Genomic DNA, 15940 nt, shown 5'->3' on the forward strand with positions numbered 1-15940 from the left:
AACATTTGTATCGGAAGCTCAGACTTACAGCCTGTCGTGAGGTGATTGTGGACATTTGAACTCTGGACAAACATCATGTCATTGTAAGAGGGTCAAAGAACAATGTAGAAAAAATTTTATCATTATATATGCTATATATGTGTATGCATATTCATTATATATTCTTTAACTATTTTACTACATGTATTTACTTAGGGATGAGTGGGTGTGAGCATAGGTATGGAGATTCTGTCTCTGTAACATTTAGGTCTCAGGGATTGAAGTCATGTTGTCAGGCTTAGTGAAAAATACCTTTATCTGCTGTACCCACCTCTCCAGCTGTACCTGGATTCCTTGAACCCTTAACTTCTATTTAACTGTAAACATTTGAAATCCCATCCCCACACATGTAAACTCTTTCTTGTGTTTCTCAGTGTCCTTGAGAATGGTGAAGAAAGTGATCCCCACTTTTTGTACAGAAAGTCTTTTTGAGTAGACCTAGGGCCTTCAACTTGAAAGCTTTCTAGAATTTTCTAAGACCAATTTCTAAAATGAAATATTTTAATGTTAAACCTAGAGTGGAGAAATCACCTACTAATGAATAATGTTGGAACCATGCATGGTGGCACACACCTGTAATCCTAGCACTCAGGGAGGTAAGGGCAAACAGATCTCTGTGAGTTTGAGGCCAGCCTGGTCTACAAAGTGAGTTCAGGACAGCCAAGGTTATGCAGAGAAACCCTGTCTTGGAAACAAACAAACGAATGAATGAATGAATTAAAGTTGGACAATTGTCATGCTTTTCTATAGAAGGTGACTGTGACATGGGGTGGTGACTATTATGAGCAGGTTTGATTTAATTCTAGAATACAATATGAAAATAATAGACAGCTATGAGTACCTGAAAACTTCTGGCAGGTATTATACTTCCTATAAGCAGAGACAAGATGCAGTTTCCTGTTCAGGTTGTTGATTTATCAAGCCTAAACTTTCTTGGGGAACCTCTAATTGAGCTAGGAAAATAGAACAGGCTGAAGAAGTTTGCAAAAAGAAGTCTAGCCTCATCCTGAAGCTTCCAGAAATCTAGAAGTTTTTCAGCCACAACCAAAATTTCAGCCAAGACAAGGCTGTCATGTTGTTATGGTCCCACATCCTCTGCGTCTAGATAAGAATATAACCTTGCAGGAATGACCAGACAAAGTTTTTTCTACAGCCAAGGACCAACTTGTGACAACGTGGGTCCAATAGTCAACAACCACAGTAACTGGTGAACGAGAACCTCACCTTATGAAAGGAGATCTGGGTGTGACTACAGCAGCATATATGGTAGGCATCAAAGGAGCCAAATTCTAAGCATATGATGTATTTACGATCTCTCTCTCAGGTAATGCCACTTAAGGAAGTATGACTTGAAAATTTGGAGATGCAGAGTTAACACGTAGTGAAGGCTTATTCTACCATCCAAGTTTTTACATAGTTCCCATCTATATTGCCAGGTAAAGAAGTCACAGGTTTGGTAGTTGGTCATCCCCTTTACTAGAACTTCCTGAAGCAGAGAAAGTCAATCAGTGGGCCTATGTCAGACCCACTAAGTTAAAATTCTTTTCCTGTTTATCTTAATAAAGGGTGGCCTATCTTGTGTAAGGGTTGACAGTTATCTGTGGTTACAGCACGCACAGAAATGTTCCTGAAACATACTGCGGTGTTAGAGCCAGTGTGGAGCAATGTGTGCAAATAACAGTGTCAACAGGGAAAAGACATAGGAATATGTGTGAAGTTTTATAGGCACTATGAGAGGAGCGAGAGGTATGATGAAAATAAAATGACAATTGGCCCTCACCTGCCAAACTTAAGACAGAACTGAAACATCAGACAAAAATGGTTGCATCATTTATTTTTTTTTGTTTGTTTGGTTTGGTTTGGTTTTGGTGTTTTCAATACAGGGTTTCACTATGGAACCTTGGCTATCCTGGACTCACTTTGTAGACCAAGTTGACCTTGAACTCACAGTGATCACCTGCCTCTGGTTGCATCATTTCTTAAAGAGCAGAGTGAGGAAAGCAAACACCCCAGTAACAGTGAACTCAGGTAGTTATCATTGGTTCCTCTGTTCTGTGTCTGTGCTGCATATGCAGATTTTTCACTAAAAAAAAAGGGACATCTTAAGACAAGGAAACACATAATATTTTCCCAAATGTTTGGAAGTGAAAACAACACATAAGTCAAGGGCATATGTTAGCTATCATGATGTTGCTCGGCAGTGTTTTCCTGTAAACACACAATGTTACACTGTCTGAAATAGTGTGTGATCTGAATATGTCCAGGTTTCATAAAAATATTTTCATATGAAAGTGAAATTATAGATGCAAAGCAGAAAAGGAGAGAAATGGGGCAGACACAATGTCATTTGAATAGAATATTCTTTTCAAGCAATTTCATGGGTATAAGCATCAACAGCCACCAAGCCATTTTCTCCGTTACCCAGTAGTCTAAAATAGAAAAAAAAAAAAAAACTGCTAGAAAAGTTCATTCTTCTCACAAAAATTTCATTGGTAGATCAGAACCAATTTGTTCCCTTTAACAGGTTATAACTGTTCAATGCCCTTTGTTCAATTCACTGAGGCAGTTACCTCTAAATCCTAGATACTGTTGAACGACATTTCTAAATTACATAATAGCTCATTTCTGAAGTTTATTTACTGTATCTCAGCTTCATTGGTTCACATTTCAATCCATTCTCTATGATGTATTTATAATGGTACTTTTTATAAATAGTTCCCTTTTAATACCAGATTAAATACTCCGGCAATTTGAGGATTAATGGACAGTCCTCAACGTGACCTCTGACTGAGTTAAATGGCATTGATTACTTGGTGGATGGCTTTTTGACACTGGAGGTAAGAGTTGGGAAGCCAGGAGTTCAGACTGCAAAAGGCCAGAAGAAAGGGCAGGTGGGGGTGTTAAGTGCTTTATATTGTATATGGACTAAACATCCCCCCCCCCAAATCTACTGGCAGGTGTTGGGAGAGAAACGCTTAGTTTAATCATATTAGAGAAGATTATGAACAAGCTTTAAAATCCCAGGCCTAGCATGCAGTGCGATCAGTGCTCAGAGAGTGCATTCATGAGAAGCTGGTCATCACAGGCAATTTAAAAGAAAAAGAAAAAATAAATAAAAAACAGCTTCCGTGGTAAGTGCAGAGGAGAGGGATGGGCTGCTTGTAGGTGAGTTGTGTCCAGGTCAGCAGTTCAGACATGTGTGTTAACATGCTACCTTTATTATAGACAGAAGATGCCAGTCATCAACATCGAGGACCTGACAGAAAAGGACAAATTGAAGATGGAAGTAGACCAGCTCAAGAAAGAGGTGACACTGGAAAGGATGATGGTAAGTGGGTGTCCTCTTGAATTCACTAGAAGAGATAGCATGGGAAAACCTTGAATGCTCCTAATGTATTTAGTATATACTGGGTAAGATGCTCAATCCTCACTCAGAAAGGCAAACTGGATGGACATTGGAAGAAGGAGAAAACAGGAAACAGGACAGGAGCCTACCACAGAGGACCTCTGAAAGGCTCTAACAAGCATGGCATAAAAGCAGATGAGACTCATAAACAAACTTTGGTCAGTGTACAGGGAATCTTAGGAAAGAAGGAGAAGATGGTAAAACCTGGAGGGGACAGGAGCTCCACAAGGAGAGCAACAGAACCAAAATATCTGGGCACAGAGGTCTTTTCTGAGACTGATACTCCAACCAAGGACCATTCCTAGAACCCCTGCTCAGATGAAGCCCATGGCAGCTCATTATTCAAGTGGATTCCCTAGTAAGGGAAACAAGGACTGTCTCTGACCTGAACTCAGTTGCTGGTTCTTTGATCACCTCCCCCTGGGGGGTGCATCTTTGCCAGGCCACAGAGAAGGACAATGCAGCCAGCTCTGATAAGACCTGATAAGCTAGGGTCAGATGGAAGGGGAGGAGGACCTTCCCTATCTGTGACTTGGAGAGGGACATAGAAGGAGATTGGAGAGGTAGGGTGGGCTTTGAAGGGGAGAAGGGAGGGGGCTACAGCTGGGATACAAAGTGAATAAACTGTAATTAATATTAAAATTTTTAATTAAAAAAATGAAAAGTATATACTGGAACACTTCAATGTACTTGCAAATAAATATTTGTGAAAAACCTAATCAGAGCTGACAAAAGGTAATAATTAAAGTTAGCTCATGAACTAGACTGTAAGTTTAAGTCTAAGGTGTTGGAAAGCTGTTTTCACAGGTTCAAGTGTAGCTCTCTGCCTATTTTTTGTATGACCAACAAGCTAAGAAATGTTTTATATGTTTATAGAAAGGACTAGAAGAAAATAGGGGATAATATGAAACAGAGATGGTATTTTACCTAACCATTCAAATGAACCAAGGAATTGAGACATTTTGGGTTTGTTTTATGAGTTGATTCTCTTCATTCCATGCGATAATTTAACATCGCGATGTCTTTTAAACTACAACCTCATTCTCTCTAGCCTGGCCTGGTCAGTAGCAAATAAGTACACTTTGTTCTTCCTTTGCAAATAAAGGTAATTTCAGCCACAAGAATTCATTGGTGTCTTCTAAAAGCGTCTGATAGCTCATTAGCATAGTGAGCAAGAGTCTCTGCACCAGTGGAATAGACAGAAAAAGAAACAGAGAGCTTTCGCTGACTGAATCTCCACAAATGTAGATACTTGTTTTAAGTAACTTCATTTTAGGAAAGTTAGCATAACAAAAACTTCTCCATAAGTGATATTGTGTGTGGTGTTCGTGTGTGATATGATGTCATATATATATATATATAAACATATGTACATATATACTCATACACATATACATATATATGTACATACACTTATATACATACATATATACATAGATATGAAAACAGAGTGAAAGGAGTTTATATTCTTATCATGACTTGCTCGAACTGTATTCCTATGCAAATAAATTTAAGATTTTAGTTTTCTTATAATTGCCTCCAAGTGTCCAGTTACTTCTTTCATAGAGACAAAGCCTGTTTGTGAATAAAAATAGACACACCCCAGACAGGCTAGAGTTATCTTATGCATGAGATCTTGAGTGGCCTTTGCTCAGTAACTTGGCTGTTTTCAGATTTATTAGTCACCATGGAGTTTTTATTTGGGGTAAAGATGACATACACCACCACCCACCTGCCTCACTACTCAAAATATTCTTGCTTTTGGAAGTTTAAGTAACAATATTAAATTGTAAAGCTCATTATCTTCTTTCCCCTTTGTTGTCTTCCCTCTCATCTTCATTTTGTTATTGTTCTTTTTATTTCCACCTCCTGAGGTCTAGAATTTTTTTGCTATAGATTTTCACACATGTGCACGTAAACACGCAGACGCTCGCGCACACACACACACACAGCTCAAACTCACAAACATGTCATTTTAGTCTATCAGGCTGCTGTAAGAGATTAGCATAGATTCCATGGCTATACACAAATGGCAAACATTTTAATGTTATTCTCTACAGTTCTGGAACTGCGTAGGTCCAAGGTCAGGGCTTGTTCCCTCATTCTCAGATAGCATCTTCTCAGTGTGTCCTTACATGGTGAAAAAAGTGAGGCGGGGAGCGATCCTGTGACTGTCATCATGGTGCTAATGCTGGTCATGAGCTAACCCTCAGGGTGAAAGCAGCAGTCAGAGGTTTTGTCTCTTCATATCATTAGATTGGGACCATTTCAAAGTATAGAATTTAGAGTTCACAAATGACTAGTTATGTATATTTATGGGCATATATAAATGCACATGTATGTGTGGATGTATATGGCATAAAATTTTATTGAAAAAGCCGCTGAAGTATTTACTTAACTTACAAAATGGTCACTGCATTGTCAAAAATACAGTAGATCTATGCCACTGTCGTAAAAGCCATCAATTTAAAATAAAACAAATTGAAGGCAAAAAACATGAATAATTTAAACTCTTTTGAAAAAGTATGCGTGCATATTACCTGGACAGACACAACCCTGAAGCTGGGTTGTTTTCTAAATCAAAGCTATAAAGAATGAGGAACCACCTCATGAACAAAATTAGTACCCGGCCCAGCACATGCTTGTTTATGAAGCATTAACTCCCAGGCTCTGTTCCTGGGCTATCCTGCACAAAGCAGCCGAATCACTGATCCCTTGGAGCACATGCTGTACACTGCAAAGAGCGGTCACTGTAGTCGGGTTTAAAGCTGTGTGGCTGCACTTGTGGGAATCCAAGACTGACAATAATCCAGAAACTTGGCAACTGTTCACTCTTGTCCGCCTTCCAACTAAGCGTTTAGGAAGAGGAGGACGATTTGCTTTGGAGAAATTCCTCACATGTGTTTCCAGGTGGGCTCTGATGGCTGGTCCCTCCCTTGACAAAGCCAGGGGCAGGACCCACTAGAAACAGTTAGCTGAGGGCTCAGCTTTCTATCCTCGGGAGACATCTAGAAGGGAAGGGTGGGGATGTTGATTTTGTTTGTTTGTTTGTTTTGTTTTGTTTTTCTACCCTGGAAAATACATGTGCACTGACAGAAAACAAGTGGAATCATTTTTTAAAAGCTGCAATAGAAATGTATTGTAATAGACACACTTCTGGTGTCTGCAGAATTCCGTTTTAAGCGAGTTGTCTCTGTCTCCTTTTACTTAAGGTTTCCAAATGTTGTGAAGAAGTAAGAGATTATGTTGAAGAACGATCTGGAGAGGATCCTCTAGTGAAGGGGATTCCAGAGGACAAAAATCCCTTCAAGGAACTCAAGGGGGGCTGTGTGATTTCCTAGGCAGGAGGGAAGTTTTCTTAGAATATTTAGATTTTAATGATGACTGAAAATATTCTGCTATAAAATTGAACTTGTACATGTTGTTCAAATTTATAAACTTTAAATTTTAATAAAAACAAAGATGCAGTAATATGTGTTCTCATGTTTTTCATGAAGTATTTAGCATAAAGTGTAACAAATGATTAACTGTAAATACTGATGAGCACTTTTTATAAAGAGTGTATTCTGGATTGCCTGTGCAGTTTTATGTTTCTTCACTTTTCTTTCAGTATTAATGATACTCTTCTAGAGCCTTTATAGTTAAATATATATCATTCCCAACATTTCACTTGCTTACAGGAGTAGGAAATCTATTGTGTTGATACATGGATGACCAAGAAACAATCCATAAATATTTTTTTTATTATTGAAACCTTATATCGCTTGTGTCTTTTTCTTCCTCACCCCAATCAATAGGGATATTGTTAACATAATCCCATCTACATTCTTTTCCAGGTTTACCTGTCACCAACAATGTGGCATTTTACTAGAATGCCAACTGGATCAACAGTTCAGCCTGCAATGAATAAATAAACTTATAAAAACTTAAAAGCTTACAAATACTTATAAACTTATAAAAAAACTTGTAAAGCTTATAAAAACTTATAAAACCTTATAAAACTTTTAAAAATTATATATATATATATATATATATATATATATATATAAGAGTTCAGTCTGTGATCACAGAACACAGGGCATTTCACCAACAGCAGAAGGCTGTGAGCACAGGGTTAGAAGACAAGACTCTGTGCCACTCTGCTGCTCAAAGGATGTTGGTTGGTTCACGCTTTTCCCTAAAGCACGGTTTCTTCTCTAAGAAGATGAAGATAACACTGGCTCTGGGCTCCTATGGTCACAGAGTTTAAATGATGCAGTTAAAACACTCAGCTTATATTGTCTGACACACGGTGAGATCCAGTAACTGTTAGCTATTGACTGTCATTAACTGGAAAAAGAACTAGAAAAAACTTTCAAAGTGCTGTAAGTCTTTCGGAGACCCTCTGTGGTAGGCTCCTGTCCTGTTATTTGTTTTCTCCTAATTCCAATGTCCATCCCATTTGTCTTTCTAAGTGAAGATTGATCATCTTACCCTGGGTCCTCTTTTTTGTTTATCTTCTTTAGGTGTACAGATTTTAGTATGTTTATCCTATCTTTTGGGTCTAGTATCCACTTTTAAGTGAGTATATAACATGTGTGTCTTTCTGCTTCTGGGATACCTCACTCAGGATGATCGTAGGTGCTGAGACTCAGAACCAAATCTTGGGCAGAGTGCAGGGAATCATATGAAAGAAGGGAGCTAGTAAGACCTGGAGAGGACAGAGCTACACAGGACCAAATATATCTGGGCACAGGGGTCTTTTCTGAGACTGTATCTCCAACCAAGGACCATGCATGGATATAACCTAGAACCCCTGTTTGGATGTAACCCATGGCAGCTCAGCATCCAAGTGGGTTTCCCTAAGAAAGGGAACAGGGACTGTCTCTGACATGAACTCAATGGCTGACTCTCTGACCTCCCCCAACCCTGAGGGAAAACCAGCCTTTCTAGGCCACAGAGGAGGACAATGCAGCCAGTCATGATGAGACCTGATAGGCTAGGGTCAGATAGAATGGGAGCAGGACTTCTCCTATCAGTGGACTTAGAGAGGGGCAGGGAGGAGATGAGGGAGGGAGGGTAGGGATTGGGAGGGAATGAGAGAGGGGGCTACAGCTAGGATACAGAGTAAATAAACTGTAATATAAAAAATAAAAATTTAATTAATTAAAACAACAACAACAACAAAACCAACAAAGTGCTGTAAGTTGCCAGCTTTTCCATCCCACTCTGATGAAAGGCTCCATTGGCACAGGGCACAGCATGGTGAGGTCAAGCCATAGAATAAAAACCATGTTGCTACCTTGACACTGCTTCTGTGTGAAATGACAGGTGTAATTGCCCAAACCAACACTATTATCGTTGTCTCCTTATTGCTACCTCACATGGACAGTGAATTTTGAATGCTTCAGTCATAGGAATACTCCAACGCAAAGTGATGGCCATCCATTTGTAGCCAGAAAGCAAGCTGTCTGACATTGGTTCTGGTAGACAGTCTGAAGGTGAGCTCAGTGATCTCCCACTACCTCACAGGAAACACTCAACAGGTATCCACTGACACTCACCCAACCCATTTTCCCTAAAGAGACAAAACATACATTCTGAGAACTAACCTGCCAGATTTCTCAGGTCAGGACATGGGGTAATAAGTTGAAGACATCTAAATCCTTTCCTGCATGTCTTCATTTAAGATACCAAATGTCCTTAAGACTCTGGGGTAAATTATGCAATCTCCTCAGTGTTTCCTGAGAAGGGATTAGTTTTATCCTATTTAGAAATACAAAAACCCATTCTACCAGCCCCAGCATTTCCATTCTTCTTCCTCATAGCCTCCATCACTACACATTATATTAGTGTGTGTAATTATCTATCAGACTGAAGTCTATCTATAGGAGTTTTCCATCTGCAAGTTAGTGTTTATTTAACTAGTTGTTCCATGTTTTCTTTCCTTCCTAACGAAATGCAAAGTCTTTGTTAGGACACTTAGCAATATGCAAAATATACTCTAAACGAACATCTCTAGTTTCTACCCTACAGTTTGATATAGATTTTAAAGTCTGATGATTCGAAGTTAAAACCCCAACTCTTCTACTGTATTGAGAATTTTGGACAGACAACTTCAATTCTTTGAAATGTTCTTTTGAAGGGTATCAAATGAATTTCAGGTGCTCTCTATTTGGGTATTTGAAATCTCTTAGCTCAGAGATAGTCACACAGAAGGGTCAAAAAAGTGCATTGTTGTAATCCCGCAGAACTCCTGCAAAGATAAAGAACAGCTGACAGGATGCCCGGATCTACCCATTGAAACTTGGTCATGTTGATCCCCACACCTGAAAAGCCTCTTCATTCCACTTCAGCCCTTTGAAAGCTGAATTTTTCTGAGACATTTTCTTTCACTTCCTTAACATCATTTTTATACTTGTAGTCATTTTAATATCACTTTACTTTTTCTTTACATAATTTTTAGAGTCCTAATTTCAATGCTGTATCATAATTTCCCCAAGCCTAACGTTCTGTTCATCTTTGAAACAGCCTAAGCTAATAACAAATTGTTACTAGAATTAAACCGACTTCATTAATATTTAATTCGGTTAAGGATAGGAAAAACAGCACAGTACTTGCTAAATGTTTGTATTAGACAAGGCAGAATTCTCATGGCACCAGGTGAAATTTATTATTGATTAAAAATACATGTGGTTGGGTGAATTTTGAGTAAGCAAAAAATCAAAGGGAAGAACTGCAGAGAAAGATACCCAGGAAGAAGGAAATGAAGTTGTGATGGTTCCCCCAGATAGCACAGCTGCAACTGACAATGACTCTGTCTTCTTCAAAAACTGTCATTTCATGGTCAAGAGTTAGTAGGTTAAGGAGAATTGGCCAATGCAAACAAAAACAACATGGAAATCAAAGAACAAAATCTCCTTGAATGCCTATTGGCTCTTCAACAAAGCCTGCTGGTGTATTAGTAAGAATTAGTAATTGAGCAGTGGTGCATGCCTTTAATCCCAGCACTCAGGAAGGAAGAGGCAGGCTGAGGCCAGCCTGGTCTATAAAGTGAGTCCACGACAACCAAGGCTACGCAGAGAAACCCTGTCTCAAAAATAAATAAATAAATAAATAAATAAATAGAATGAGTAATTGTAGAGTGCATCATTTGAGTCCACATATACTTTCAGGTCCAAGTATGTAGGTGAGTTCAAGATGTAACAAAAGGCAGAGAAGATGAAAGAGAATGAGGAAGAAGATGAAGATCAGAAAGAGTAGCAGAAATAAGAAGGAAAAACAGCCCTGTTATTATTTAGATTGAGCTGATTTTTCTCAAAATAAAAAAATAAAAATTCTGATCTAAAGTTTCATTAGTTCCAAAAGAAAGGCATAAAATATGAAAACTGGTTAACTTTAACAAAAACAATTACCATTTGTAATAGGATTTCAAAGTCTTATGTGACAATATTGAAGAAAGAATCTGTTTGGCATAGCGAATTACAAATAGCTGTGGAGGTGTTTAGAATACCGGATTAGGGTCATCCCGTGATTTGAAAACATCTCTACCTGAAACAGGAAGCTCATACATACGGCAATGAACGTAAAGTTCTAGAAGCTGTCATGGCATTTTTCTTTTCTATCAAACTCCAACAAACATCAAATGAATCAAGTATAAATCGTCTGTGCTAAAACTCCTTTCTTAAAGAAACCATTTTAATAACCTAACCATTATCATTTATATCTATGAATTCAGGAGGCAGACATTGGAAGGTAAACTAGTTTATTTCTTCCTACAAAAAAGAAGTAGAAAAAAACATTTTTTTTTTAACTCACAAGATAAAATAGGGCCAGAACACTATTCCAAAAATCCAAGTTAGTATTTTTTTTTTTTTTTTTTACTGCAACATAATGTGTTTGGTATTTAAAAAAATGTTTTATTTATTCGTCTTGCACCCTGGTTGTAGTCCCCTCCCACATTCCCTCCATGTTTCTCCTCTTCCACTTCATCCACTCCTCAGAGAAGGGGATCCCCCTGCCCACCGACCCCAGCAGATCAAGTCACATCAGAGTTGAGTGCATCCTCTTCCTCTGTGGCCCCGCCAGAAGAAAGTGATTGAAAAGCAAGCATCAGAATCAGCCCCCGTTACCCTTACTAGGAAACCCATATGAAGACCAAGCTGCCCTCAGCTACATCTGTGTAGGGGGCCTAGGTCCGGTCCATGCGCAATCCTTGGTTGGTGCTTCAGTCTTCCTATGTACCCCTGGGCCCAGGTTAGTTGTCTCTGTCGGTCTTCCTGTGGCTCTCCTGTCCCCTCTGGGTCTTTCTCTTCTTCCCCCCATCGTTTCCAAACAAGACTCCCTGCGCTCCACAGGTTGTGGCTCTCTGCATCTGTTTCCATCAGCTGCTGGGTGGAGCCACTCACAGGACAGCTACGCTAGGCTCCAGTCCGCAAGCATAGGAGTGTATCGAAATGGGTTGGCTGCCTCCCACCGGGTGAGTCTGAGGTTGTGCCAGTCATTGGTGGGACACTCCTTCAGTCTCTGCCTGTTTTTTCTCTCTGCCAGCTCTCTGTCCTCCTGCCCCAGCTCTCCCAGGTCTGCTATCCACCCTCCTTTCTCTCGGCGCTCCCTTTCTCACCCTGTTCCCTCTCTTCAACCCCTTCCACCGTCTATTCCACTTCCTTCTGAGAGGGAATTAAGCATACTCCCTTGGGTCCTCCTTGTTACTTATCTTCTGGGTCTGTGAGTTGTAGTGCCGCTACCCTCTACTGTAAGGCTAAAATCCACTTAAAAGTGAACTTGATACATTTGGAAAATAATTGAGTAGAAAATGGAAGGCTGAAAACAATGTTTCTTTCAAGATCATGCTTTTTTACAGTTTAAAAATGCAAGTAGTTACTTTTCTGTTTGTTGCTATGTGTGTGGCCATGTGTGTTAGTGTGTGTGAGACACTGTGTGTGCATGTAGTATATATGTTGGTATATGTGCGTGAAGGCCAGAGGCCAACACTAGGTATCTTTGCTACCAATCTTCACTGTATTTTGTTATTTTATTAATTTAGATTGTTTTTGATAATTTTTGTGCACGCACAGACACACACACACACACACACACTCTGATTACTTTCTCCACACACTTTCTCATTACCAACACTCAACTCCCAAGTCCCTCTTCAAATCCATGTCGTATTGTCTCATTCTGTGACCCACTGAGTTTAGCCAGGGCCGTAGTTAGTATTTTGGAACACAACCTGCTTCTGGGTTGCCCAGCAACCTATGATGATGTCATGTGTCTCCAGGCAGCCAGGTGACCACACCTGGAAGGCGTGGTTACCGTGCCCCCTTAAAAGGCCTACCCCGACACGTGGTCTCTCTCTTACCCTTACTCTCTTTACACTCTTACTTCTCTCTCTCTTTCTTTCTCTCTCTTTCTCTCTCTCTCTCTCTCTCTCTCTCTCTCTCTCTCTCTCTCTCTCTCTCGGTGCCCCCTTTTCCCTTCCCTTTCCCCCTCTCTTCCCCCACCATGTCCCACTACCTACTTCCTCCGTACCCTTCTAATAAACCTCTCGCAGAGAATATATCGGTTGTCCCCCTGCTTCTTCCTCTTTATGATTTTTAACAGCCGTCTGTCAGGCCACAAGGATAGAGCAGCTACCGTATGTAAGTTTGTAATTGTAACCATTGCACCTGGACAAAAAGTTGGTGTTCGCAGCCATCTCCCTATCTCACACCCTTTTCGCACCACACTGTCCACATTTCCAGAGCCTTTGAGAGGACAACATGTTTGTCATTCTTACGAATGAAAAGTCTCGCTTCACTTCTGCATTCACTAGAAGTGGATTATCTCGTCAAGACTGAGAGGCAGCACTTGTCTTTGAATATAAACAGTTTTACATGGTAGTTTGACTGCATGCCAGTTTAGCTCAATGATATTATGAAGCTGCCCTCAGGGCCTATGACTCCCCACCCCCACCCCCCACCCCAGCCACAGGAATTTTATTAAAACAGATTTGTACTACGTGACACAAATTTCGTCCTGTGGAGTTAGCCGTGAGTACAAGCACAGTGCACTTGGTCCCTCCCCCAACGGTGGTACCATTATTGCACAGATGTACAGGAACCCCACTCTTGGGGCTGGGGCCTTCCACTGAAGTCAGCTGGCTAGACTCCAGAATGTAGCCAAGGATGATCAACATGCTTCACCACTTCTGGCTCTTCCATGTTGTTAGGGATCTGAACTTAAGGCCTCAGGTTTTGGGTAGCAGGCACTTTTTCCAGCCATTATCATCTCCCTAGCCTCTTCTATTTATTAAACAGATTGCTATAAATTTTGGCCAAAAAAAAAGGCTATGAGATACTTAATGAAAGTTTGTTTCAGGCTACACCTATAATTTCCTTATGGTACTAGTTAACATTACAGTCACACTACCCTGTAAATAGTTTTCTCGTGGAATAATGCACAGAATGTAAGTATAAAGCTGTCACCACGTTTGAATCAGCCGATACAAACTTAGTTATTTCTTAACAAAATAATTATTTGTCTTAAGTTTATTTACTCTGGGTGCTGTGGTTCTTGCTTAGCATATATGAAAAACTGAGTCCTCAGCGCAACAGCAACAGGAAAAAAAAAAGCAGTCAAACAAATGAAACTCCTCTAGAATATTGCAATATTACAGAGATGGATCATCTCTGTAAGGATGCAAGAGAAATCCCTTCCCATGATTCTTCTCTGGAAGATAAACTCAGTGCTTAAAGTTAGATGCATATACAGATCCCTCCAAATTTACCTCATCATTTTACTGCTTAAAACCAAAGTAACAACAGAACATTTTTGAAAATGCTGTGTGATAATGAAATTTTAGTATTTCACATTTTAGGTTCATTTATTTTAAAAAAATTATTACACACTGTGTCTGAAAATGAAAGCAAATATACAGATTAATTCATAAAATCTCTAACAAGTTGAGGACAATTCTCATGAACCAATATGGATTTATAAATATGCATCCCTGCAAGCAACTAGCTGATTCACAAGGAAAAAAAACTTACAGGATAAAAGAGTCTATCTTTTAATGCAGACATATGCATCTTAATTTTCTTAGCTAACTTACTTAATTTTGGTATAGGATTTATTAACTGTAGCCCATATTACTTTCACTAGCTTACTTAAGCTAGTTTTAGCCAGCATTTTAAAGTTAAGAAAGGAAATTTAAAACAAGGACTCCTCTCTTCAGACGGATGTGAATTTGTCTTGACTGTTTACTCACAACCACAATTTCCCCGGAAGGGTCAGACTCTTAGCCTGGGAGATCCTGGTATTTCAAAAACAGAAAGTAGACCGTCTAAGCATTTTCTTGGTGAGTAAGACTGACAATACTTAGGGACTCTTGGAGACCTGACAGTCCTCAGCAGCTCTCCACCTTCCCTGACTCATATTTTTCGTATTGGAAAACCAAACCTAGAAAAAAAAAAATGGAAGTGACTTTTTCTTTCGATGATGGCTCAGGGAAGAGTTGGGAGGACTACCAAACAGGGGTCATTAAATAGCCCATTGTTCTTTGCATCTTAATATATTCAGTGAGGACAGTGGGCGGAGCCCGGTGAAAAACTGCACAAACAAAGCTTGTGCTTTCTAAACAATTACAAGTATCTAAGGTCAGGTGCCCTGAAACAGTCCCCTCTTCATCCGAATTTAACCCTTACTTGGGAGGTTGTCTCTGGGGAGGTTGTACTGTAAGGGCAGGTTTCCTACATGTACATTGTATTTTTCTTCCCGTCTTTTGAGTACTGTGAACACGAGAGAGAGCGAAGGTTGACATTGTGCCTGTTAAAACACTTCCCATTAGACACTTTCCTGGCTTTCCAAGGCTGCAGCTCTTCTGTGTGGCCCTTACTATCCAGCTAGTGGGGAAAGCTATCCTAAGTGACTCCACGGCCTACTCCCAGGAGAGGAAATCCACTAAGCATTAAAAACCTTAAAGGAAGAAAACTGTCCCCTCCTGTAGACATCTTCTACCAAGCCTTGGAGGATGGGAGGAACATGGGAGGGGGCTTTAAGCCTCTGTTAGACTTCTCATGGTGTCCTCTTAGCGTCCCGGAGTTACTGAACGTCTTCCTTCCCAAAAAGTGAAAACTCTATTCCTGAGAAGGCAGATGGTCACTTAACGACAGGAAACACCCGTATCCCAAACCACTTCTTTCCTCCAAGCATATTTTTGTGAAAGGCCTTTTAAGCTTTTAGCAAACCACATGAAATGTAAGGATGCAAGTATCTGATAGGTACTTCTGAGACCTAGTTGAGTTCCACACTGAGCTTCTTTTCTTTCTCCAAATATCCACTTTCCCCACTACATGGAAAAGTTATACGCTGTGTATTTTTAAACTTGAAGAGGTGAAGGACCGTTATTTCCTGCTGAGTGGTGTCCTTTTCCTGGCTTTAAACAAAACCCGGATGTAAGTTGGACACACACACACACACACACACACACACACACACACACACACACACACAGTAAAGGGACAAAAGTAAAAC

The 15940-nt window shown here is 39.9% G+C and overlaps 1 protein-coding gene across 3 annotated transcripts in view; it reads left to right on the plus strand.

Moving 5' to 3' along the window:
* Positions 1-6907, plus strand: part of Gngt1 (G protein subunit gamma transducin 1) — a 33263-nt gene extending 26356 nt beyond the window's left edge. For 2 of the 3 annotated variants that reach the window (XM_060373863.1, XM_060373865.1), the window contains exons 2-3: positions 3265-3367; positions 6658-6907. In XM_060373863.1, the coding sequence (XP_060229846.1) occupies positions 3265-3367; positions 6658-6786 (232 nt within the window). In that variant the 3' untranslated portion in view covers positions 6787-6907. Of the gene's footprint in view, positions 1-1192; positions 1306-3264; positions 3368-6657 lie in introns of all 3 variants that reach the window. The other variant, XM_060373864.1, reaches the window with a different exon arrangement.
* Positions 6908-15940: the final 9033 nt, after the last annotated feature.

Source organism: Meriones unguiculatus, chromosome 21 (assembly GCF_030254825.1).
Source record: "Meriones unguiculatus strain TT.TT164.6M chromosome 21, Bangor_MerUng_6.1, whole genome shotgun sequence".
NCBI classification, from domain to species: domain Eukaryota; kingdom Metazoa; phylum Chordata; class Mammalia; order Rodentia; family Muridae; genus Meriones; species Meriones unguiculatus.